Source organism: Euprymna scolopes, chromosome 28 (assembly GCF_053919585.1).
Source record: "Euprymna scolopes isolate OS-2025 chromosome 28, ASM5391958v1, whole genome shotgun sequence".
Taxonomy (NCBI): Eukaryota; Metazoa; Mollusca; class Cephalopoda; order Sepiida; family Sepiolidae; genus Euprymna; species Euprymna scolopes.
In genome coordinates, this window is record NC_136509.1 from 57,905,224 (window position 1) to 57,929,605 (window position 24,382).

Genomic DNA, 24,382 nt, shown 5'->3' on the forward strand with positions numbered 1-24,382 from the left:
CTGCCTGTACTTTATCCGTGAGCTCAGTTGGGCTTGACCAGATCAAGATTGTTCATCAACAAAGTGGTCATCCTTTGCTCTGCAAAGCAGATTGACTCTGGGGTTTCTAGGGCTGCTGTGAAAATCATTGTCAGAAAATGCGAAAAGTGTCCATCACCCATACACTGGTCAGAAGGTGCTTTGAATGTTAAACAAACATGACACAGGCTAGCGATAATGACACTGTCTTTCAGAGCAGCTTGTTTAAAACTTTCCTGGATGAATGGAAAGTTCAACTTCAATTCCGTTGTACATACGTCCCCTCTCGTAATGGCATCATCAAGCGATGTCACAGAACTGTAAAATGGATCACCACCAGAAAACAGAAACCATAATATACCAAAAGCAGTATCTTGTTACAGTGTTATGCCAAAGGTTGTATCCTCTGCCACAACAGTTGCCAATAGAGTTTATCAGTACTGCATACAGCTAAAAGGAATCTATGGAACACAAGCAGCACATCAACAGCAAACTGTCTTCAAGACAGGTGACCGAATGTGGGTAAAGGCTCCACATTGACAATGTACCACAAAATATGGAGTAGAACGTGACTGGAATTACCAATGGAAAGAACATATCGGTTGATGGAATGCAACACAATGTAAAAGATCTGCGACCCATAGTGGGATCAGGTCTGTCGAGGGTCTGTTCTGACATGTCTTCAGAGATTGCAGGTGAGAGATTTGTGACCATTAGAGATAGAGCATGTGAACAGGCACCCAGCATAAATGAAGGTGATGCTTCTTCTGATAATACTTCTAATGAGGACCCAATAATGATACCAGTGCAGAGAAGTACATAGCGCAAAAGACCACTTCCCGAATGTTTCATGTGTGATCATAGGATCAGAGAGAATGTAGTAATAATGTCACAGCCTTACGACAAAGAGACAATGGGTTCTTTCTGCCACTCGCACATTGAAAGAAGAAGGGAAAAAAAATCTGATTTAATTCAAGAAAATGTGATGAACATGATAAGAAGCCGACTTAAAGGAAGCAATTCTTCGTTGTCTTTTGTGGGTGGAAACCTTATGATTAGTCACGACTTGTATTGTTGGTCAATTTTAATTTTCTCATATCAAAAGAAAAAATGTTTTGCTTGACTGTTCTCAAATTGAATTTTGAATTGCTTGCAAAAACGAAATTCTTTTTTCCTTTTATTAAGACTAGGTATCCCAAACTAGCCTAGTTTAGGATGCGAAAACTGGTAAATAAAGTTAAATTTCCCTTAACTTTTGCGATATCTCATTTATTTTTTGGGTTATTTTGATAAAGTTTTGATTTAAATAAAATTTAATCTTTTTGCTTTATAGATATATAATTATTTTTCTTGTGTCTTTAATAATTTTTTTCCCCAAGTTACTTCAAGTTATGTCACTAATTTTGGTGAACGTGACTTTATTTTTTTTACACAAAAAAAATGTTGGTGTTTTTCAAATTTGGTGCACGCGATGTTGTGAGTCTCTAGGTATAAAAATAATAGTACCATTTTAAAGAAAAAAGGTCACTTATCAATATGGTGAGCTTAAAAAAGTGTTTTTAAGTTGTTTTTCACAAAAAAAATCCAACTTGAAAACTTCAGTGATGGAAATATGAAAGAAATTCAGTTGAAAAAATTTCGAAAATTGCACCGTTTTGTAATGTCTCCTCTTTAATAATCTGTTGGTGTCATATTACTATGCTCATAAATCAATGAGCACCACTAATAAAAGTGACTATACCTACACATCAAGATTTACAACTTAATCCCAAGTGACCAAAGTAAGAAGTATCATCACAAAAATCAACTTTCAGCAGGAACAACTTGTTTCACTGGATATATCAAAATTCTTAAGTGAGTTTGTTTTTGTTTATTTAAAAGTTATAGAAAGTTATTGTTTAAAATATTTTTAGTGCGTCAATAAAAGAAATGAAAATTTATAATTTAAAAAATAATGTCAGTTGTTTATTTTCTATATCTTCTTTCAAACTTTCATATGTTCTTTGCTTTATCTTCTTTCGGTTGGATAAACTTCAGCATTGTTAAATTATCTTTTAAAAATTAAACTGGGTACATTTTAAACCAAAAATACATTTAGTTGCGTGTGACGGAAATTTTTTTTTCATTTTAAAAAATGTGCCTCATTTTTTTGTTTACTTATTTAATTCTCTTATGTTCTGTCGGGCGTTTTTGATATATCTAACTTTTTGTTAAATTATTTTTTTTATTAGACTGTACAGTTACATTACTTTAAAAAAAAAATTAACAAAATATAGCTAAGTTACGTGCAACAAGTCATGTGTAAATAAAAAATTAAATTCACGTAAAAATGTGTATGTTTTTGTTTATGTTCTATCGGGCGTTTTTGATAAATTTGAAGATTTTGTTAAATTATTTTTTAATTACACTGTTCATTACTTAAAAAATAATTGAAAATATAAAGTTATGTGCACGTGGTGAGTAAATCAAAAATTTAATTTCACTGTAAAAATCATTTTTTTTTTTTAATAATTCCCGAGACGGTACTTCTACAGTTTATCACCGAAAATGGAGACGCCATTTTTTTTTTTTTTTTTTTTTTTTGTGCACATGCCGTTAAAATTCGAGGGAGAAATCAGTATTTTAAACTATGACTGAAGTTAGAAATAAATAACAAAAAAATTAAACTAGATATTAATTACTTCCGGAAAGAACTAGGAAAAAAGTAAATAAAGAAAGTGAAAGAGAACATATATCAGTAATTATTTAATTGAAAATGTTTCAATTTAATTAATGGCAATGGGAATGTTTTTCATGAAACGTATATATTTTTTTATCATTAAAAACAGAAAATGAAAATGACATATTTATAATTGTCTAAACTGGGTGAGCACCATTTGAAAACCAAAACATTTACTGTATAAAAATTTATCAAAATATAATTATAAAAACATTTATTGAAAAGTTTGTGTAAGAAAATATAATTTTAATAAAACAATTTTGTAATGAAAGCAACATTGGATTTTTATAAAATAGTTTTTTTTTTTTTTGTTGTTTTTTTTTTTTTTTTTTGTGTTTTCCGAACAAATAAATAATTTTAATGAAACATTTTTTTTTAATTAAAGCAACTTTAAAGAGTCAACAAAAAATTAATTTAAATGAAACCGAAAAATTATTATCTAGTTTAATTTTTTTGTTATTTATTTCATGCTTCGGTCATAGTTTAAAATACTGAGCCCTCCCTCGCATTTTAATGACAGGTGCACGAAAAAAAATGGTGTCTGCATTTTCGGCGATAAACTGTAGAAGTATCCCCGAAACCTATATGTTCTATCAGGTGTTTTTGATAAACTTGAACTGAGATACCTGAAGGTTGTGTTCAACTGGAAGCTGCTCTCTCTGACTACTTTAGAAATCCAGTTGATTCATTTCCACCTCCAAAGCAATAAGAAAAGTCCCTTAGTGAATCTGCTGAACATTCACATAACTTCTGCAGTTGTGATGAAGAACTATCTCAGGATATCTTCAGTTATGAGCATCAAGGACAATGGGTTGCTGTCTACTATGACACCAACTTTTACATTGGCCAAGTCATTGAGGTTATGTCTGCACCTAGTACTGTAATAAAATTTTTAGCGCAAACCAAAGGTAGAAACGATTTTTTTCGATGGCCTTTGTCAGATGACATTGCACAAGTAGAGTCAGCATTTGTTTACAGATGGGGTTTTGAGGTAATGAGGTAATGTCGGTTTCAAATGATGGTAGGATTTGGAGTGTTTTTGATATATCTACCATAGCAGAAGTTTATGAAAGAATTCTGAGAGAAAATCAATAAGGAAAGGAATTGTAGTAAGACCTCTGCCTATAAAATATCTTACTTGTCTTTTAAGTTGAAAGTTTTTCAATGCTTGAAAAAAAAGACTTGTGATTTTTTGTATAACAAATTTCTAAATCTTATTGTTGTCGGCCCTTTTTTGGTGAGTTTAAATTCCCAAAGTAAAAATATTTCTGTGGCAAAAAGTTTTATTATTAAAAGGCAAACATTTTTTTGAATTCCTCACCCAAAAATTAGTAAAATTGCAAAGTTTCAAGCTTCTACCTTCAATGGTTAAATTTTTACAGCAATTTCAGTAACATATACTTTTGACTCATTTTGTTTAACCCTTTTTTGCCCTTTTTACTAAGTTCGACTGCTTTTACATGGTCCACAATAGAGTGATTTTATCAATTTATAATTAAAAGAAAAAATTATCTTGATCTCTAATGTGTTATGAATCATACTAAGAAGATTCAATACATTAGCTATTGAAATGAAATTGATATGAACAGTCAAAGTTGCGCTTCTGTTTCATATTTGCACTTTTTTCACGCTGCCTTTCACCTAGTGTTTAGGTTGGTTTCATCTAATAATTATTGCTTTCATTAGTATTAATTTTCATTTACCACAAGATGACATTACATTTATCAGGATTTTTCACTTGTTAGTAGCTTACATTTTTAGTTATATACTATGAAATTTGGCTCTGGGCCATGATAGCAAATTTTCAACTTTCCGACAAACTTTGAACGACCATAGCTTGATGGCTAATTGAGCTACCGAAATAAATTTGGTACTTTTCTTTATGGTTTACGAAAATCTATATGACCACATTAATTTTTTTTTAGATATAATGAAAATAAAATTTTGATTTGGGATACCTACTAAAACAAATGATTTTCTTTTATTATTCAGGTTACAACTGTTATGCAATCTGATGAAAGCGATGATTCAGATCATGTTGAATTCTCACCTGAGTCTGAAACATCAGTGGCTCAGTCAACAGAGGTTTCTGTAGAGACGGAGTCACTTTCAGTTCAGTCAGATGAGATTACTTCAGAGTCTGCCCCATTAATGGTTCAGTCAGTTGAGGTCGCAATTTCGACAGAATCACCAGCAAACCAGCCAGTTGAAATTCCTTTACAAACTGAACCATCAGCAGTCCAACCAATTGAGGCCCCTTCAAGGACTGAACTAAGAGTAGAGGAAGCTGTCACTTCAATTCAGTCAGGGCAGGCTTCTTCAGAAGCTGCACGAGAAAGAGTGACTCGGCCTCATGTAATCCCATTTCCAAAACGGCGGAGAGTAGTGTCTCCAGATATTCAAGAAAAGAAAGCAGATGTGTCTCTAAATGATGACGATGTAAGTAAATACCAGTTTTTTTTTTATTACTGAACTTTTATTTAAACTTGATAGAATTAAATGGTACTCAACATATCATTAAAAAGTAAATTAAATTTTATACAATAGGAACATAAGTCAGTCATAAAATGTATACCTCTATCTAACAATATGGGCCAATGTTTTATCTGGGTCTTCATCATGTTGCATGACTATTCCCAAAGTTATACCATGGAAATGCTAACTCAAAAACTTCTGATCTGATCAAGTTGAACTTTTGTACTTTGTGTGCAAGAAGTGTAGGACAACAGAGATGGATGAGAACTGAGATGTGAACAAAGTATATTTGGATTGCTAAGCTAGTGGGATTGTTCAAAAGTTTTGTTACCTTGGTGATACAATTAGAGCACAGAGTGGAGCAGGTGCTAGTGTCCTTGCAAAAATTAGAAATGAAAAGGACAAAGAGCATCAATATATTAATTTTTGAAAAATCGGAAGTTGAAATACTATCAAAATTTTTACCATAACTGTACTACAAAACTCATGATCATATAGAATGCCAGACTTAATTGGCTACAATATGGGCCAAATAGACTTAATTGGCTACGATATGGGCCAAATAGACTTAATTGGCTACGATATGGGCCAAATAGACTTAATTGGCTACGATATGGGCCAAATAGACTTAATTGGCTACGATATGGGCCAAATAGACTTAATTGGCTACGATATGGGCCAAATAGACTTAATTGGCTACGATATGGGCCAAATAGACTTAATTGGCTACGATATGGGCCAAATAGACTTAATTGGCTACGATATGGGCCAAATAGACTTAATTGGCTACGATATGGGCCAAATAGACTTAATTGGCTACGATATGGGCCAAATAGACTTAATTGGCTACGATATGGGCCAAATAGACTTAATTGGCTACGATATGGGCCAAATAGACTTAATTGGCTACGATATGGGCCAAATAGACTTAATTGGCTACGATATGGGCCAAATAGACTTAATTGGCTACGATATGGGCCAAATAGACTTAATTGGCTACGATATGGGCCAAATAGACTTAATTGGCTACGATATAGGCCAAATAGACTTAATAGGCTATGATATGGGCCAAATAGAGTTTTTACGCTGAACAGAGCGAAAATTATTGCCAAAATTGTGACTTTCACCTTTTTCATGACCTTGACCAAGATTTCTTAAAATTAAATCGATTCAAAGTTAGTGCATGGCCAATATTTTAACTAAGTTTGGTGGAAATTGGTCAAAAACTGTAGACACTAGGTTGTACATAATATAAAAAACTGTAGACACTAGGTTGTACATACCGAAAACATAACATCTTTGGTGCTGGCAATAAATTAAGTCTTTATTGCTTTCTCAAAAAGACAATGATTAAATTTTTGCATTACAAAATCACTAAATGTTTCAAATCTAGATTCTTTAATTATTCATTTAAAATGTTACACAAAAGAATGCAGAAGTCTACAGGCCCAGAGGTAAAAATTTTGGTTTCATAGCCTCAGTTTGGGGTTGAAGAAAAAATAGTTGCAACTATTATTTGCAAATAAATGAAATAGGTTCCTGAACATTATACTTTTTTTATTTTTATTTTTTTCAGGCATCACTCAGGATTGCAGCCATGTTTAAAAGTGGCTAACAATAATATAAATTGAACATTTCATTTTTATAAATTTTCAATTTTCTTTTTCTTTTTTTTTAAACAGAGTTGCTCGATTTGTTTTGAATCTTGGACAACATCAGGAAATCACAGACCAGCATGTCTGAAATGTGGACATCTTTTTGGTTTTATGTATGTATTTATTTTTGAGCATGAGCAATGAAAATTGTGAATTAAAGTTTGATTTTCAAGACTTATTTCAGAACAAGATGATTTGGGGATCAACAAATAATTTTATATCAAATATATTCCACTTTTAACAAAAAAGAAACAACAGAATTTAGACATTTGTTATAGAAAAGTATTTGTAGAAGTTATTTTTTCCTTTCAAGTAAATACTTCAAGCTTTGGACTTAAAAAACGTTTAAAAAGGTAAAAAAAAATATCACAACTGATGAAATATATTTTAAAGATTTAATTGTCGACCTGCAATTCCTCTCCATGGTGTTTGCAGTCAGAAGTTTTGTTCATGCACTTTGATTTAGATATATTCAAAATTTTGAAATAGGCATTAGATTAAAATCCTAAATATTCATTAAGTTTAGAGATGTCTTTGTATAATCTGACAATGAATCTTAGCATGAACATTTTTATTTTGCAGAAATTCTTTTTATTTAGAGACAGTTCGTATTTCACTGGCACTGATCAAAATTTAATTTTTAAACTGGATAGTGCATACTTATATTTTAACAGATTCTTCCTGGAACTTTTGAAATGAAATGGGTGTTCAGTAGATTTGTCCTGAGAAAATTGCACTAAAAACGTCATGAAGCAAAAAAAAAAGCTGCTTCAGTTCTTCAATTTTGGTTTTAATTTATTTCCTTTAGACATTTTTTTGTATGTTGAGGATAGATGTTTTTTCTTGTTTTTCGATAATAGTTTATTCTTATGACAAGCATATTGAAGTTAAGATTATTCTTCAATAAGTAATGCTTGAGCTGAAATTAACTTGTTTGCTTCTTTGGAAGGTAAAAAATTTCTAAAAAAAAATTATACTTGTATCACAAAAGAAACAAAAAAAATTTTAATAGTAAATCACAGTAAATACTAAAAAAAGGTAGTATTTATGCTAAATTCATGTAGATTTTCATAAAATCTTGTGTAGGATTTTTGACTTGATTTCATTTTTATTGTTAAATTGGAATTCTTAATGTATTAAACATATTATTATTAATTTTTTAAAGTAGATTTTCCAGTGAAAATGAATTTGGAAGAAAATTAAAAAATATTTTTACATGATAAAAGTAAACAATACCTAACACAAATATTAATAATACAAATTTTTATTACTACACAAAAGTTAAATCAGTCTAAAAAAATCAGTTAGCTGATAAATAGGGCCCGAGAATTATTAAATAAATAAACAAGGAACTGATGAAGATTTTTTTAAAATTGTATCTTTTCATTTATTTTATTGATATACCTAAAATAATATACTCTCCCATTTGTTATTTTAAAAAATAACCTTTACTTAATACAATTAATTAAACAAAGAAAATGTATAAAAATTTGATAAATCTATAAATGAAACTAATTTGGTTTGTTGAGATTCCTTTTTGTATCCCGTGACTTACCGAGTTGAATTTTGTGATGATTTGTTTAACTTTGTATTGAGGTGTGAATCAAAAATATAATGGTACATCCACTTTGTTTTGTTTTTTTTTGTTTTTGTTTTTTGCACCAGAATTTATTGTAATTTAATTTTGTTTACATTCAAATTTTATTAAATAAATACATAAGATATTGTGAGTTGAAATTGAAGGGAATTTCACCATATTTACTTTTGCACTTTAAATTTGATCTCTACTATTAATAAACCACCCCATTTTTTTAAATTGTTCAATTTTTAGCAGGGGTTCAGTTTGCTATGTAAGTTCCATATAAAATAATTGCCCTATTCATTTTGTTATTTTTTCTCTCAATTTTTCTAACAATTGATTTGATTTTCTTGAACTGAACCTAAACAATAAAATTATTATTTCATTTCAATCCTTTTTTTTACTTATGTTACAAATATCTTGATAAAATTAAATTTTATTACAAATCTAGAAATGTTTCCCAACATGTTAAGAATTACTTAAAAATTTTGGTGTTTGTTAAAATATAGTTGACAAATTGATTTTTTAAATATATTGTTTTAAGCAACATTATGTACATAATTGTCATGTTGAAAATAGTCATGTATTCAAAAATTATAAAAATTCATTGAGTAGAACAATTGCTATTATGTTAATTTATTGCAGACTATTATCATCTTTCTTAGTTGTTTCACAACATTTTGGCCAACTATTTCTCTGGCTTTCGTCAGGTGGTAACCGCAACGGGATAGGAACTCCAAATCTCCTAACTAATAATACTCCTCTCAATAATGAATTCCAATTAAATAATATATATTCTATTGTTTTATTAATAATAAAAAAAAAGTTTATCACTATAGACAACAAATATTGCAAGTCATCTAAAATATTCGTTTCAGAGTTATGTCCCCTACATGTAGACTCTTGTTGTCCACTTTATAACATCTAAGAAAAATGCAATTTTACCCAATTCATAAAAATTACTTTTAACTATAAATAACTTTATACTCAATGATTTTTTGTCATTTTTTGATCTATTACTATTTTTGACATGACAATTAAGTACGTGATATTGTTTTTGCTTAAAATGACATATTTTAGAATAATCGATCTGATGGCCACCAGCAATAACATAAGAAATGACATTGTTTAATATCTGGAAAGCTACTTATTTGCAGAAAATTTAAATGCGATATTCGTTTTCAGCATACACGAAAACCTTATGCATTAGTCATTTTAAAGAAAAATGTTAAGGTGGAAACAAGGTAAAAATTTACAAAATGCATCACAATGAAATTCTTTATCGAACCACCTATCTTCAGTTAAAAAAACGATTTTGTTTTTCAGAATTGAAAAAATGGTCTTGACAATGAGTTAAAAAATTTAAAAAATTATACAAAATACTATCAGAAACCCACCCAATAAATATTACACGGACATGCATTGGTTGGGTTTCTAACAGTATTTTGTATATTGTCAAGATTTCAAAAGACATGAGATACCACATGGTTAGTTTTCTTGTGCTTGCGTAACGCTCGACACTAATTGTCGAAATAAACATTTTACATTAAATAAATACACTAAAAACATATCCAACTAGGTAGAAGAGTTACTTATCTTGCTTTTGGTAATATTTATTTGGGTGCTTATGCACTTATGTTACCATGCTATTTTTCAAATAGTATTTATGTTAAGTTTGGAGACATTGTGTTGAACAAAGATGGCGGCGTAGTTCAGGTCAGTAACCAAGATAGCGGCCAAGAATCAAATGCGGTCCGTGACATAGCGAACTGATTGAATCCAAAATTCGACAATTTTTATAATAATTTTGAAACGTTTTCATTGGTTGTTTAGCACAGCCGTTGGTTATAAAAATGATTAGCAAATCCATTCGTCTCATACCCCCATCAGGAATCAAAAACATTTTACAATTTACAAATTAAATTCAAGTTTTACGATATCTTTTTTTTATTTGTTAGGTGAAAGTACAGAATAGTTAACAAAACAACCTTCTCTCTCCATGTTAAGAATGGGTTTCTAAATAATGTTATTATTTCAGTAAGTGCACAAGTACCTTTCATTTGTTTGTTTTTTGACCACTAAAAAACACAATTCTACCTTAAGTACAAGTAAAATACCATGATAACAGAAACGCATATATTTAGTACATTTTGTTGGTTTTTTTAACATTGTACTAAAAGCGTTAAAAACAACAAAATAGTTTTGGCTCTGTATTGTTTGGAAATCAAATTTGAAAAACTTGAAAATAATGTTTTTAAATTTACAGACACAGAATAAAAAATATTTTGAAAGCAGAAAAAAAACGGTCTACTATTTTTAAGAGAATACAAGCGAAACTCATTAATATGCTGACTGTAGACATCTCAGCGAATTAGCACATAGTGAGCTGTTTTCTGTTAGATTCTATATTCTGTAATTTCTATAAAAGATAACATTTTAAAGAAATTTCCGCACCATAATTATCAAATATTTACATATTATACATGAAAATAATTCTGAAACTATTATCTATATGAAAATGAATGATATATACCGATTTATCTTATTAATTTTGAAATATTCTTTGTCAACTTTGCTTGGTCGTAACTTTGCTTCCTGGGGTTGTAAAAATATAAATCAAAGTCTAGTAGAGATGGATTTCTTTGTTTATATAGCCTTTAAAATTTCAGCCATATCCAATCAAATTTGACCCCACGCATGTACATCCAAACGTAATGTATGAAATGTAAACATTGAAAAAAACAGTTTCTCTTTTTGTTGTCGTCATTTTTTACCGTTTTTTATTTTTTTATTTCATTTTTAACTCAGAACATAAAAACATTGAACGTATAAAAAAATTGACCCACAAATAAAAAAGATATGACTTGTTGAAGCACATTAGGTATATAATATTGCCAATGGCCACAAAAATACAGCATACGCTTGTAATGCTAATTGTATTTTAATAAACACCAAAATTTTCTGTGCTATTATCCCAAAACATACATTAATTTGAACGCATTAAATCACCATTTGTACATTAGCTGATTATGACATGAAATTAATATTTTCAAAATTATGTCCAGAGAGAGAATAAACTTTCTATTTATGGGGAAATTGATGAAATTTCATGGATAAGTGTCAGAGATGTCAAAAAAATAAAAATTCAACACTACTAATGAATAGGCTTATAATTTTAAATTATTGAATCAAAACTCTTGACCAACAGACAACTATTTACAGATTGAGCCATTATTTACAACATTTACTTAAATCATCCTCTTACTATTGTCTTATTCACCTCTTCCGCCATTCAATGTACAAGCAAGATTATCAGAATTTTAGTATTATATAGATTTTAAAGCTTCATTTCCATATGTGGATGTGTTTATTTCGATTCTTGTCATTTATAAGATGAAGTAAAAATATAGAGAGAAAACAATCTCTAAAGATTTTTTTCATATTTTTTATTTGCTTAATTCTATTTGTCACACTCATCACATTTTACAAAAATTGGAGCGGGGTATTTTATTGCCTGGTCAATCATATAACCCTTTCTGCTATTCCTCAATTTGAACATTGCAAATCAAAGGTGTTTTGTATTTTTTCATTTTTAGGTGTATCGATAAATGGTTGAGAGGTAATGGAGAGAAATGCCCACAATGCAATGCTAAAGCAAAAAGGAATGATATTCGAATCATCTTTGCTAGAAGTATTAAGGTATGTAAGTTTATTCTTTTCACCTACTTTGATCAAAGCAATGTACCAGGGAAGAACTTCTCATATTTGCTGTAAAGTTTTCTTTAAACTGCAATTTGTATTAATATAAAGTTGAATGCTTCTGTGTTTGCATGTATGTTCAAAGTTATCAGGGAGAAAAAACAAAGTCTATTAAAAGGAGGGGAAAAGCATGGAGTTCATTATTGACATGCAATCAAAACCAAAGACAGAAATTGCAATTCTTTGAATATCAAGTTTCATGTGATCGTCATGCTGCTCATTGATTTGTGTAAAATTTGCATTCAGAAACTGCAGCTGTTAACCCATTATTTATAAATTTTTTAGAGTTAAAGATAACAGGTTTGAACATAATTTTGCAAAGATTTAAAAATCACAATATTTTAGTAAATTGGGGGAGAAGAAAAAAAAACAGATGCACACACAAATGCCAACTCCACTTGTACAGTATTATTGTTATATACAGTTATATTTACTGTCACTGTAAGATCACCAAAGTTTAGCAACATTAAGCATGACTAGTACTTAAATTAGTGGTCATTTGAAAATACCTGGTTTTGTATGTAAAATCTGTTTTTTCCTTGAAGCTAGTTAGCAATCAGCAGATACAACAGTCCAGAATGATTCATTTTGGCATTAATAATAGATTGATTTTAAATAATTATAAAGGTCTTGTATTTGCAGGATTTGCTTTCTGGAATTGACCCTATTCCGATTTTGAGAAATTTATTTTATTATTTATTATTATTATTATAACCCTAACACCCTCTCTGTCCGAGGGCCGGGCCGCATTCGTCGCTATCCTGGTTCACGGGAGCATACTTGTGATGTACTTCTAGCCGTGTTCATCGCTCCCGGCTCACAGGATCATAGATGCAACCCAGCAGGGATACACTCTTACTTGTCTAGTGGTGGACCCCTCAAGGGTAACCAGACTCTCACTGGTCACTGGAAAATATCTTTCTGCTGCTCAGGGCACGCGAAATGTGCATGACCCTAAGTCCGTGTGGCAACATTGTTGATTTCGGCCGTCACTCTGGCTTCGTGCTGGATCCAGTCTATCTCTTCCATCATCTGGCGTTTTTTTCTTCTTTTGAATTTCCTCCCTCTCTCTGGTTCCCTAATTTCTACTCCTCCTCTCGGCTTTATCTATACCAATTTTTAACCCTCATTGCACTGAGGTGTTAACTTATCATGTAATTAGGAGTTATTAGTCCCCCCAGGTCGAACAATATCTGGCGGCGACCCCTCACCCCAGCTGTCTTTCATATCGCTCAACAGAGGTTTTAAAAACAACCTTTTCGTTGTTAACAGATATATAACAACCTGATATAGGAACAAATTCTCATTTGTCTTTCTCTTAAAAACGCCACCCCGGCACTGATGTGATAACTATTTATTTCCCATTGAAATATTTTATTTCTTCTGGACATTTCTCATAAACATCTGTTTTTCCTTGACCAAGTGTCAGCATGGCCTCCCTGACCATACCTCATGCTCTCCCATCTTCTCTTCCTCTATTTGAAAAGCAAGATCATCTAGTGTCGCCAGGGATCTCGCCATATTATTATATCATGAAATCTGACACACACAATGTAATGTAGAAATTTCTTTTTATTAATTTACTAAGTGGCTGGAGCTGTTTAGGTCATAAACAAACAATGCCTCCATTCTAAAAAGAATAAGTATCTTTGAAAAAACTAAAGAGAATTACATCTTTTTATATAAAGAACATGCAAGGCAGAAATTGCTATGCAGAATCAAATATCGATTTCAAAATCATCTCTGTCTAACTTTGAGAACCCAACTGATTTAATTTTTTAGATAACCCTCACCTGCCCTTCTGTTTAGGATTTTGCAATTTGTTACACATTTTAATATCTTGGATTTGTTGTTTTGAAGATGAAGTTTCTGGAATTTTATTTTTATTTTAATTTGTGGGTAAAAACAAATCTTTTTAGCACGTTTTTAGTCTGTAAAAGTGAATGTAGCAACAACGAAAATGAGGACAATGACCAAAATATTACCAATTTGACACTGGAGTTGATTAATTTTTGTTGCTATTTTCATAAATTGATGAATGATTAACAAAATAAAAGCAACAAAATTTGATATTATTTCAGCGTTTTTCTTTAGAGTAGCAATGCTAGACTGTCCAGCTTATTTGGCAAAAACCTCTTAAAAGTGAAATTTTCTTATAATTTAATTTACACTATCTCTGCTCTTCTTTTTGTAAGGTGTACATTAGATCACCTTTTCTCATCAACTACCAAATTAGGTCTAGAGCCATCAAGTATTCGAAATAAGTTTTTATGAATGAACTAATGAAAAAATAATTAGTTGTATGATGTCAGTGTGTTAACTGCAAAAATAAAACTTATATGAACAGTCAAGATTAATCTTCTGTGTCATTTCCACACAATTTTTGCAACATGTGGTTTTTATGATGGTCATATCTAAGAATTATTAATTCAATCTATATTATCTTTTAATGAACTATATTATATTAATAGAGATTTTTTTCACTCAAGTTTTTATCTTCAGTTATACAATGCTTAAGTCGCAACCACCAATAACTATGGTTAATAATACATTACCTGAAAGTACTTTGTTCAAACTCCTCGGCTTAACATTCATAGGGAACATGAATTGGAACAGATACATTGAGAGCATTGCCAAGGCTGCTGTGAAGAAGGTGGGCTCTCTTTACCATGCTAAAAAGTTACTTACACCCGTCTTATGGGGTTAAACGGTAAACTTTTCTCTTACGGAACGACTGCCGTAGTTCAGGTGTTGGTTGAGGAGGTTCAAGATCAAAAGTTTCGAAGACAGTGTCTATCGGCTCATCTTCCAGTGGTGGACTGTCACTGGCTTCAACTGATCGACATCTTTTTAGTTGGTTCTGGTGATGTTTGTGGGTATATGTTGGTCCTTGGATGATATATACCATGTCACCGACTCTCTTAGCAATTGTACCCACCTCCCAGAATGATGTGTTGTTTTTATAACTTTTGAAAAACACTCTTTCACCTGGTGTGAAATGTTTACTGGGTACATAAGTGGTCACTAGAGGCCTTGACTGTTTGGGTAAGAGCTTGTCAAAAACGGATCTAACTTTCCGCGCAAACCTCGTTTCTGCTGCTGTGTTTGGGTTGGGTGTAATCCTATACACATGTAGAAATTGTTGAAGTGCTTCATCTGTTGGGGTCCCTTGAGCCTTCTTAGGTTGCTTTGGCTTGGGGAATTCTTTTGCCGTGTGTTTTTTAGCTTCCAGCTTTGCAGTTTTAGTTTTTTGCCTCCTTTGGCAGATTCCGTTGAAGCTTTCTTTTTCGATTTCTCTGTTGCTGCGAATGAGACATTTCATGTCTTCTTGAAAATGGGCAGAGTGTTTTCTTTTAGTTCGAATTTTGCTATAGCTTTTGTACATTTTCCTAGTCCTGGTGAGAATACTTCTGGAAATTCCTCTTTTAACTTGTCCTTCGGTTGTTGCGCTTCCGTAGACGAGTCTTCTAACCTATGACAGAATTTATTCATAGGTTGGTCTCACAATTCGAATCGCTCCATCCAATCAGTACCGAACAGGTTTTCGGATGTCCTGTGTACATATACTTTCACTTTTTTAGTAACAACATTTAAGGTCACCGGGAGTGTGAGCTCTCCCGCAAATTCCACTTTATTGCCGGTTATAGCTCGAGCTGATTTGTTCGTCTTCCGCATGGTTTGTTTCCTTAGCCTTTTCCATGTCTTAAGGTTAATGATGCACAGGTCTTATCCAGAATCCAATTGTAGATGCACAGTTTTATTTGCGATGTTAACTGACATATTTGCGCCGGTTCTTATCCGAATCAAAGTCGAATCTAGTCTGTCGGACGCTGTTCTTGAACTTGTTCTTCCTGCACTGGGTCGCTTTGTGGCCCTTCCTGCCACATTCGTTGCAGTACTTATATTTATAAAAACATTGACTCGACCAATGTTTCCCGCCGCAGCGATAGCATGGGCTTGTAGGGGATCTGGGTCTTGTGACTGGATGGTACTTATTAAGTGTAGCCTGAGTTTTCTTACTTCCAGCTTTGCTTTTTTGGGGTGAGTATTTTTCCAGTCTGAAGTTCGCCCTTCTAATGAATGTTGCGCCTGACTCCTTGACGTGTCTCAAATTGTTCCTTACGCAGACTACCTGTTGACAATCCTCGGCCAACTTCTGGAGGGTGACGTCCTGTTTGCTCTTAAGTCTAGAGAGAACACATTGTTTAATCTCAGCGTTTTTGGATGAGACTAGACCCTGTGCAAAAAATTAAACACTTGAAGTCATCTGCCGATAAATCAGATAGACAGAAATCATCGCAGGGTTTATTTTACCCCGGACGCAAAGGTTAGGTAATTGTTGTTGTCGCTTTTTTGCAGGTTCAAGCACTTCCGTCTTCTATGAAAAAGCGTAGAATTCAGGCTGAACAGTTCGGATAAAAGTTTGACCGCTTCAGAAAATTACAATTCACTCGTCTTCCTGGGGAGAATATAATCCACAAACTTTCTATGTTCTGTGGTCCCTAATTTCCTCAAAAGTAGGCAAACTTTCTTAGCGTTGCTCCACTCTTGACAATCCACGGTGAATAGGTCCTCATATCTCCAATAGAAAGCGTCAAACGTCCCCTCCAACTCCGGTTGGTAGTTGAACGTTTCTATAGTGTTTCATATTGTACTTTGGGAAAAAGCAAAACTGTCATCCATGTGTTCCATTCTATCAAATATTTTTAACAATAGCTCTTCTTGTCTCTGTTGTTGAAGTAGCATTCTCTCCTCCAATGCTTGTTGCCTCTCTTGAAATTGTAACTTGAGCTGTTTATCATGTTCTTTTAAATTTTCCTCAGCCTTCTGCTGCTGGCCCATCTGAGCTTTGATTAGCTGTATTAATACTGCTTTAATGTCCTCCTATACCACTATCAGCCGGTCACTGAGGTGTGACCGACAGACGTGTTATAGTAAATGTCTTAAAGCGGTCTCGGGAAGATATGAAGATGAGCCAGTCATTAGGGTCTGTGTAGCAAGAAGAAAATCATACCTGAGATGTTGGATCTGGGTGTGGCTCCTTTCTTCTCTCAAGATGATCTCTTCACCCTGGTGGCATTCTGGTGGGAATCTTCATTTCTTTGTCCTCAGGGCTGCCTTTCGACAAGACATTTATGAAGGCATTCATGGCAGACACAAGAAAAAAACGACACACGACACAATTGTAATATACATAAGGTACAACTAACTATTTTATTTTACAAAATATATATTACATTACATATTACAATTAATTTTTACAATTAAAACTGGACAATAGGGTTTTTAAAGCTAACTAACCTACCCTAACTAGTGTTGAGGGAGGGGGTGGCCCCCCTCATTTACGGAGAGACAGACTATGCGTCCTCACATCATGGTGGTCGTGCAGGAAAGAGACAGAAAGATAGCAAGGGAATTATAGGAAGGGATTTCTTTGTATCTCTACGCTCATGGCCAAATTACCACCCGTCCATGCTGCAGAGTGTGTTAGAAACAGTGGCACAAAGAAATAGTGCCACACTCCATCTTTTAATGGCTTTTTTTCCAAACACACAAAAAAAAATTTATTTCCATTTTTGACTGGAGAAGAGGGATAAAATAATAATAAAAAATTAGAAAGTGTCCTTTCCTTGAGTATGTGCGTATGAGGAGGGGGCAATTTATCCCTTGCTTCTTGGTAAAAACCTTAAAGATAACCCAATATGAGGGTGGACAAAAAAATTTTACTTGCGAAACAAAAAAACAACATACTGTGATACCATACAGTTGCAAAAGAATAAAATAATTGTGGAATTGTCTGGCAGTTAACCAAAATGTCTGGGTTCTTTTTTTGTTTTTTTGTTGTTGTTTTTTTTTCATGTGCGTGTTTGGGGGGGGGGGGTTCGCTTTAGAACCGACAGTTTAAAATAGAATATTTCAGAAAATTCCACTCAATGAAAAAGTATCTTTCTTTTAGTCCAAGTAAAACGGAAAGGGGAAAAAAGAAAAGAAAGCATTTTTCTCCCATTAAAGTATTGTATAAAGTTAGCAGCACAGACAAAAAAAACTTTTCACTTCATTTGAAAAATGTTACAAATTTGCATACAAATAAACAGTCGACAGTTTACAATAGAATTGTTCTCGCGGTGAAAATTGGGTCAACATTTTTCTCTTCTCTTTTATTTTCTTTCAATAAGCAACCAAATAAACTTTTACGGCTTTAACAAAACGCGTTTAGAACAGTTCTTTTCAATTTAAATATAGACAAAAGGATTAACTTACAATTTAGTCGATAACTTTGCCATGTGTTCTTTTTTTTTTTTTTAGCACGTAATTGCCAGCTGACTTCTTAGCTTATAAATCCGACGTTCTTTTGGAGTCAGTTAAAACAATTTTTTTTTTTTTTTGTGGAGTTAACCTGTGTGAAAGTCGAATCCGTCGTTGCCAGTTGTTATGTGGCTAAACGGTAATAAACGAAGGAACACAGGATTTTTAGGAACGAAGCATGTATTGTTATAGCAATACACATGAAAAAATTGAAATAGCTTGAAATATTTCAATATTGGTATGCATAGAAAGAGCTTGATGAGCTAAGAAAGAATCTTTTTAAATTTTTTAAATCTGATTAAAATTAAGGAAGTTATGGCTATTTTTGTGCCTCACACGTTTGGATATTTTTCCCTCTTTAAGACCATATGCGTTTCGTCACATTTTTTACACTACCTTTTCAGTAAAAATGTCATATCTTTGTTAAAACACAAGACTAAAAAATGAAATTTACCATATAAGTGTATTTTTGTACAAGGAATCAGAATATGCAACTGAAAATCTCCCAAAGTTTATGGTTTCCAAATAATCTGCAGTAAATGTGCATAAATATGCAGCAATTCCTTAAAAATGCCATGTATCCATAAACAGAAAAGAAGTTGGAGAACTCAAAGTTGAATTGTAATGTGCTTTATGTACAAAAAACTTAAATCTAAACATAAGACCATTTAAAAATGAATATATTGCAATATTTCTTTGGTATTATTGTAGATTAACACCTTCTGTTTAACCCCACTCAACTCCTTCTGACCACCCCTCCAAAATGTGATTCTACCTTTTTAGGAAATTATGTATAAAATGCCATGAAAAACTTTAATGAAAGATAAACAAATTATTTTAGAATTGAATGTAAAATAATTTCCTATTACAGGTCATTCTAGCATTTTAGGGCAGTTAACTGTTTTTTTCTATGGGAAAATATGCATGCTTTTTTTTTTTTTTTTTTTAAGATGATTATGTGTAGTTTTAAGAGGGTTTCTATGCAATGAGAATATGGGGAGGGTTGCCATTCGGACTTTGAATTAATTGTAGGGCTAAGGAAAATTATGTGTGAACATACTGAAAACTTGACAGAGACAAAGCTAACAAAAACAATATTAGAGGGGGGAGCGGTTAGTTTCACAAAAATTTAATGTAAAATAATTCATCATTTCCTGGCCGTTCTAGCATTTTAGGACAGTTAACCAATTTATTTTTATGTGTATTTTTCTTTAAGGAAGGATCTATTTTTTGTTTGTTTGTTTTAGATGCTTGTATGTGGCTTACAGAGGTATTTTGTTGGGGGGGGGCTTGCCACTCGAACTTAGTGTTATTGTTAGGGTTAAAGAGTGTTTTAGGAGGAGACTTGCCACACATAATTTGTATTAGAGGTGAAGTTAAGAGAGCTTTTTTTCAAAAAGAGCGTTCAAAAATTTGTTGATTTCTATTTTCGAAGGTTTTAATTCCATAGGCCGTTTATACTACGCTGGAGCAGGTTGTAAAAATATCTTTCGCTTAATAAGTAGAAAAAAAAATAACGAAATAAAAAGCTTCTTAATTGTAGTTTGATGTGTTTTCTAATTACTATACACATAGATTCGAAAAAGTTGTCAAAAAAACAAATATATAACAAATAAATGTTATCAAAAGCAAGTTACTTTTCTACCTAACTGGATAATTTTTTAGTGTTTTTATTTAATGTAACATGTTTATTCAGCTTGAAAACAGTGTTTACCGATGTTTTGGAAAATTTAAAATGGTGCCCGACTCTCTTGAAACGGTAAGTTTGGGGAAAAGTGTTAAAAATAAAAAAGTAGACAAAATACTGCTAGAAACTCGCTCAATATATGTTACCGTGACATAGGCTGGCATATATTCGGTGAGTTTTTAACAGTATTTTGTATAGTTTTTTTCTATTTTTAACTCCTTTTCTCAAACTTACCGTGTCAAAGAGAGTCGGGTCGGGCGCCATTTTTAATTTTCCACGGTAAACACTGTGTTTTTTTCGAGCTGAATAAACATGTTACATTGAATAAAATCACAAAAAATATATCCAGTTCGGTAGAAAAGTAACTTATCTTGCCTTTGATAACATTTATTTGTTATATATTTGTTTTTTGACAACTTTTTCGAATCTATGTATAAACGAGATTTTGATACTTATTTTGATTTTGAAAAAAAAACATTTGTGGCTGTTCGCAGTAAAACATTGTTTTAATTCGCTGTTCAAAACTAATTTAAAGAATAAAAGTGCATGCAAGCTATATATCTACAAAAGTTTTTGTTTTTTTAACCATGTTTTTAAATTTGACGAGATTTGTGAGAAATTGCAACAGATTTATAATGCCGAATTGGTTAGGATTGTTGTTATTATATATTCTGAAAACCGAATAGTTCTAAACTAATGTTATTCTGATAACAAAATAGCTCTAATTAAACATAAGAACATTTATATTCATATTTTCATGTTTTTCTTAATTCGTTCTTGAATAAAAATTAAAGAACGCGTGTTTGTTTACAACTGTGCTATCGCTGATTCTACAGGCTGGAGCTGCTGCTGCTGCTTAAACTTCATTTGACCAAATTCGATAAATAGAAACAATTTTTTTTTTCGGGTAGGTCCTTTTAAATTATCAATTACCGCGGTCCTACTCAACATAAAACAATACTTTTAATTGATAAAGATAGTAAAAAGATTGATTTACTTACTACTGGGTGTCCGAAGAATTTTTTTTTCAAAATGTTCAATACTCGTCATATTAAAGTCTTATTTTTAACACAACAAAAAAAGAAATGGTCAAAAATATTTCGGACACTTGACAGTATTAAGATTAACACCTCTTCTAATTGGTTCCCAAATTTCATGACGAAATTCTTCATACAATCACGGTACGGACCTTTAGAAAACAGGGGGGGGTCACTACAAAACCTTACCGAAAACGCCATTTTATGACGTTCACATTTTTATCACTTTATTTGCTTAAAACTCTTAAAATATGTAATGTACATTCATATTTATTAATTCATTTGAAAGTATATTCATTTCCGAACAAAACAGTAGTAATTTGAAGACTTGAAGTGCTTTGGTTTAAAAAATATGGCTATTTTAGTAGAACTACCTTGAAATCTGTGATTATCCAAAGCGTTTTTTCGTCCGTGTGTATTACTAATTGTTACGTTTAAATTGTGTAACAATTAAAAATATGGACGATATGAAATATGGTTTTCGGAAAATGATATTTTCCTTTATTTTCAACAATAACCAAATAAACAAATAAGGTGATTCACAAATATTTACAACAATAACAAAACAAACAAAGTAAAAAGGTCAGTTAACAAAAATACCATTATTTTGGATTACTACTATCTATCACAAATTAAAATACGGTTTGTTGAAACACGAGGTCGACAACTGGAACGAGGAGGTGGAGGATTACGAGGGTAAGGGAGGTAGTCCAAATTAAGAACGGCTATAGGCCAGTCTTCTAGTGATTATTCACTCTATTAACAACAAAATTCAATGACTATAAAAAGTTTTTTTGGTTTTTTTCTTTTAAAAGTTTGGTCAATGAGATTATTTCAAAATTGTATTTACCACTAGTCCAGAGGGCTTTTTCTGCAACTTTCCGTGGGTTGGAGAGATGTAATTTTTTTTCTTTTTGGTTTGGATTCTTCCGGCTGGATGTATCCGTGAATCATAGACCGGAGTTATCTTGACGGGACCAAGTTGATAACTGGTTTGTTTCCCTCTCCACTTTTATTTATATGACATCTTAACTCATTCTAGATTATTGCCGAACCCTCTGGGACTTTCCAGATACTTCTAAAACCTTCTACTCTTTCTAACTATTCTCTGGCCTTTAAACTATCTCGTGAATTAAAACTTTTGAGGTTTGATCCATAGGGGTGCCTAGAATACGATAGCACACATTTTAAACGGTTTTATTGATTTTTTTGTTATCATTTTATAGAAATGCTCCCTCGTAACAGTATTCACATATATTACAGGCAAAGACAGGTTGAGTAATACCATTCCTCAATGGTAGGACGTTTGCACACGACCTGCTTGGCCGCGTGCCAATCTCAGACTGCCGGGCACTGATCTCAATACCGGAAGTGACGTCATAAGATAGTCCATTAATCCCATGGAGGGGCATCTCCAACAACCTGAAAGTATCCTGTACCTCTATAAGGCCACCATTTGCCAATGTATGGAGTATAGTTGTCATATTTGGGCTACTTGTTTCTCACTCCTGTGCAGGGTTCAAAAGAGTCACCCACTTGATAGGTCCTGAACTGTCATCTAAGCTTCAACCTCTGTCCCATCGATAAAATTTTGCATCCCTCTGCCTGTTTTACAAGTATTTTATTTTGGATGCTCCAACAAACTACAAGCCTTTGTGCCCCTTCAATGTAAATACCCCCCGACAAACCAGACAAACAGCAAAGTCCCACCCCTACACAGAGATCCCTAGATGTAAGAAAGCCTTCTACTCTAATGATTTCTTCCCCAGAACTGCTAGACTTTGGAATTCTGTTCCGAGTTCCTGCTTCTCCAACTGTACTGACATGCAGAAGTTCAAGTGTAAACTCCCTGCAAATTATGTCCCTGATAGTAGCCCTCTACATCAGAGTGGCACTGTGCCTTGTTTGGGATGAAAATGTAATAAAGAAAAAAAAATTAATAAAAGTTGGTCTTTTGTTCAGTATAACACAAAAACGCAATGTGTGACTAATTTTATATTGCTGTAACTCAGGTACTAATTAAGATACAAAATTTGATCTTATATCTTATAGCATTACATGTGCATATCTGAAAAAAATTTTTGGGTTTATTGAGAAAATAATATCCGTTTAGGATATCTATTTAAAGACCTGTCAACCCTACTATATGAACTATGGCAGAGAAAGAGAATGTTTTCATACTTTTCCCCAAGAGTATTAATGAAAATAAAACAATGCTAAAAAATATCAACATTTATATATCAGATTATTAATGTCGTAAATACCAGCTTCACAACTTTTGTTTCATTGTCCTTTTAGTTTTCTACACTTGTTAAACCATTTTCATTTTTTTTTTTACCCATGTCTATTTTTATGTGTCGACTATTTAGGCAGTGGACACCATTGAAAGAGATCGTGCTCTTGAACAACTCGACCAGGTTCAAAAACGCAATACAGAACTTATGGTGGAAACAGCTCATTTGGGCTTGAAATATCAAGTAGTAATGTCTGAATGTAACCGCCTCCAATCAGAACTCCGTTTTGCTAAAGAGGAAGTCTTAATGCTTAAGTAAGTTCATCACTTGAATTACTTTTTATTATAATTTTTTTTTTTTTTTTTTTTTTTTTTTGTAAAAACATTTAATGATTTTAGTTATTTTGACATCTTTTCCAGGCATTGTGTAGTTTCATATATGGTTGGGTTCAAAAAAAAATATTAGTTACAACTTTTATTTATATACAGTTTAATTTATTGAAAACTGATGTTAGTCCTCAGAGCGATCCAACAATATGAACTCAACTAAATGATGGAAAAGACTTCGAACTTTGCCATGAGTTTGGATCAACTGCAGTAAAAAAGAAAAATACTTCAAATGTATACATGTTTACCAGCATGGTATTTTATACCACAGACCAAATACATTAATACATAAATATAGTTATGGACTTTCAGCTAATACAGACTATCCAGATAAATATATTAAAAATAAGTTTAGTTTTTATTTGGGTATGAATTCTCTAATCATTCGTTTTTTCATTGTCCTTTTAAAGTTAGCCATAGTGTTAATGATTGGGAATCATTAAAACACTCTGCAATTTTGAAACAACTGACATTGAGCAAAAAGATACTCCACTCTAACTCCATTGTCAGCCTTTTTGTTTTCTTAA

At 32.3% G+C, this 24,382-nt stretch overlaps 1 protein-coding gene across 8 annotated transcripts in view; it reads left to right on the forward strand.

Annotated features, from left to right (window-relative positions):
* The window catches only part of LOC145249656 (E3 ubiquitin-protein ligase rfwd3.S-like), a 159,857-nt gene that overhangs the window by 68,373 nt on the left and 67,102 nt on the right, over positions 1-24,382 (forward strand). For all 8 annotated transcript variants that reach the window (XM_080111432.1, XM_080111431.1, XM_080111435.1 and 5 more), the window contains 4 exons: positions 4,730-5,176; positions 6,895-6,980; positions 12,043-12,145; positions 23,605-23,783. In XM_080111432.1, coding sequence (XP_079967558.1) covers positions 4,730-5,176; positions 6,895-6,980; positions 12,043-12,145; positions 23,605-23,783 — 815 coding nt within the window. The remainder of the gene's footprint in view (positions 1-4,729; positions 5,177-6,894; positions 6,981-12,042; positions 12,146-23,604; positions 23,784-24,382) is intronic.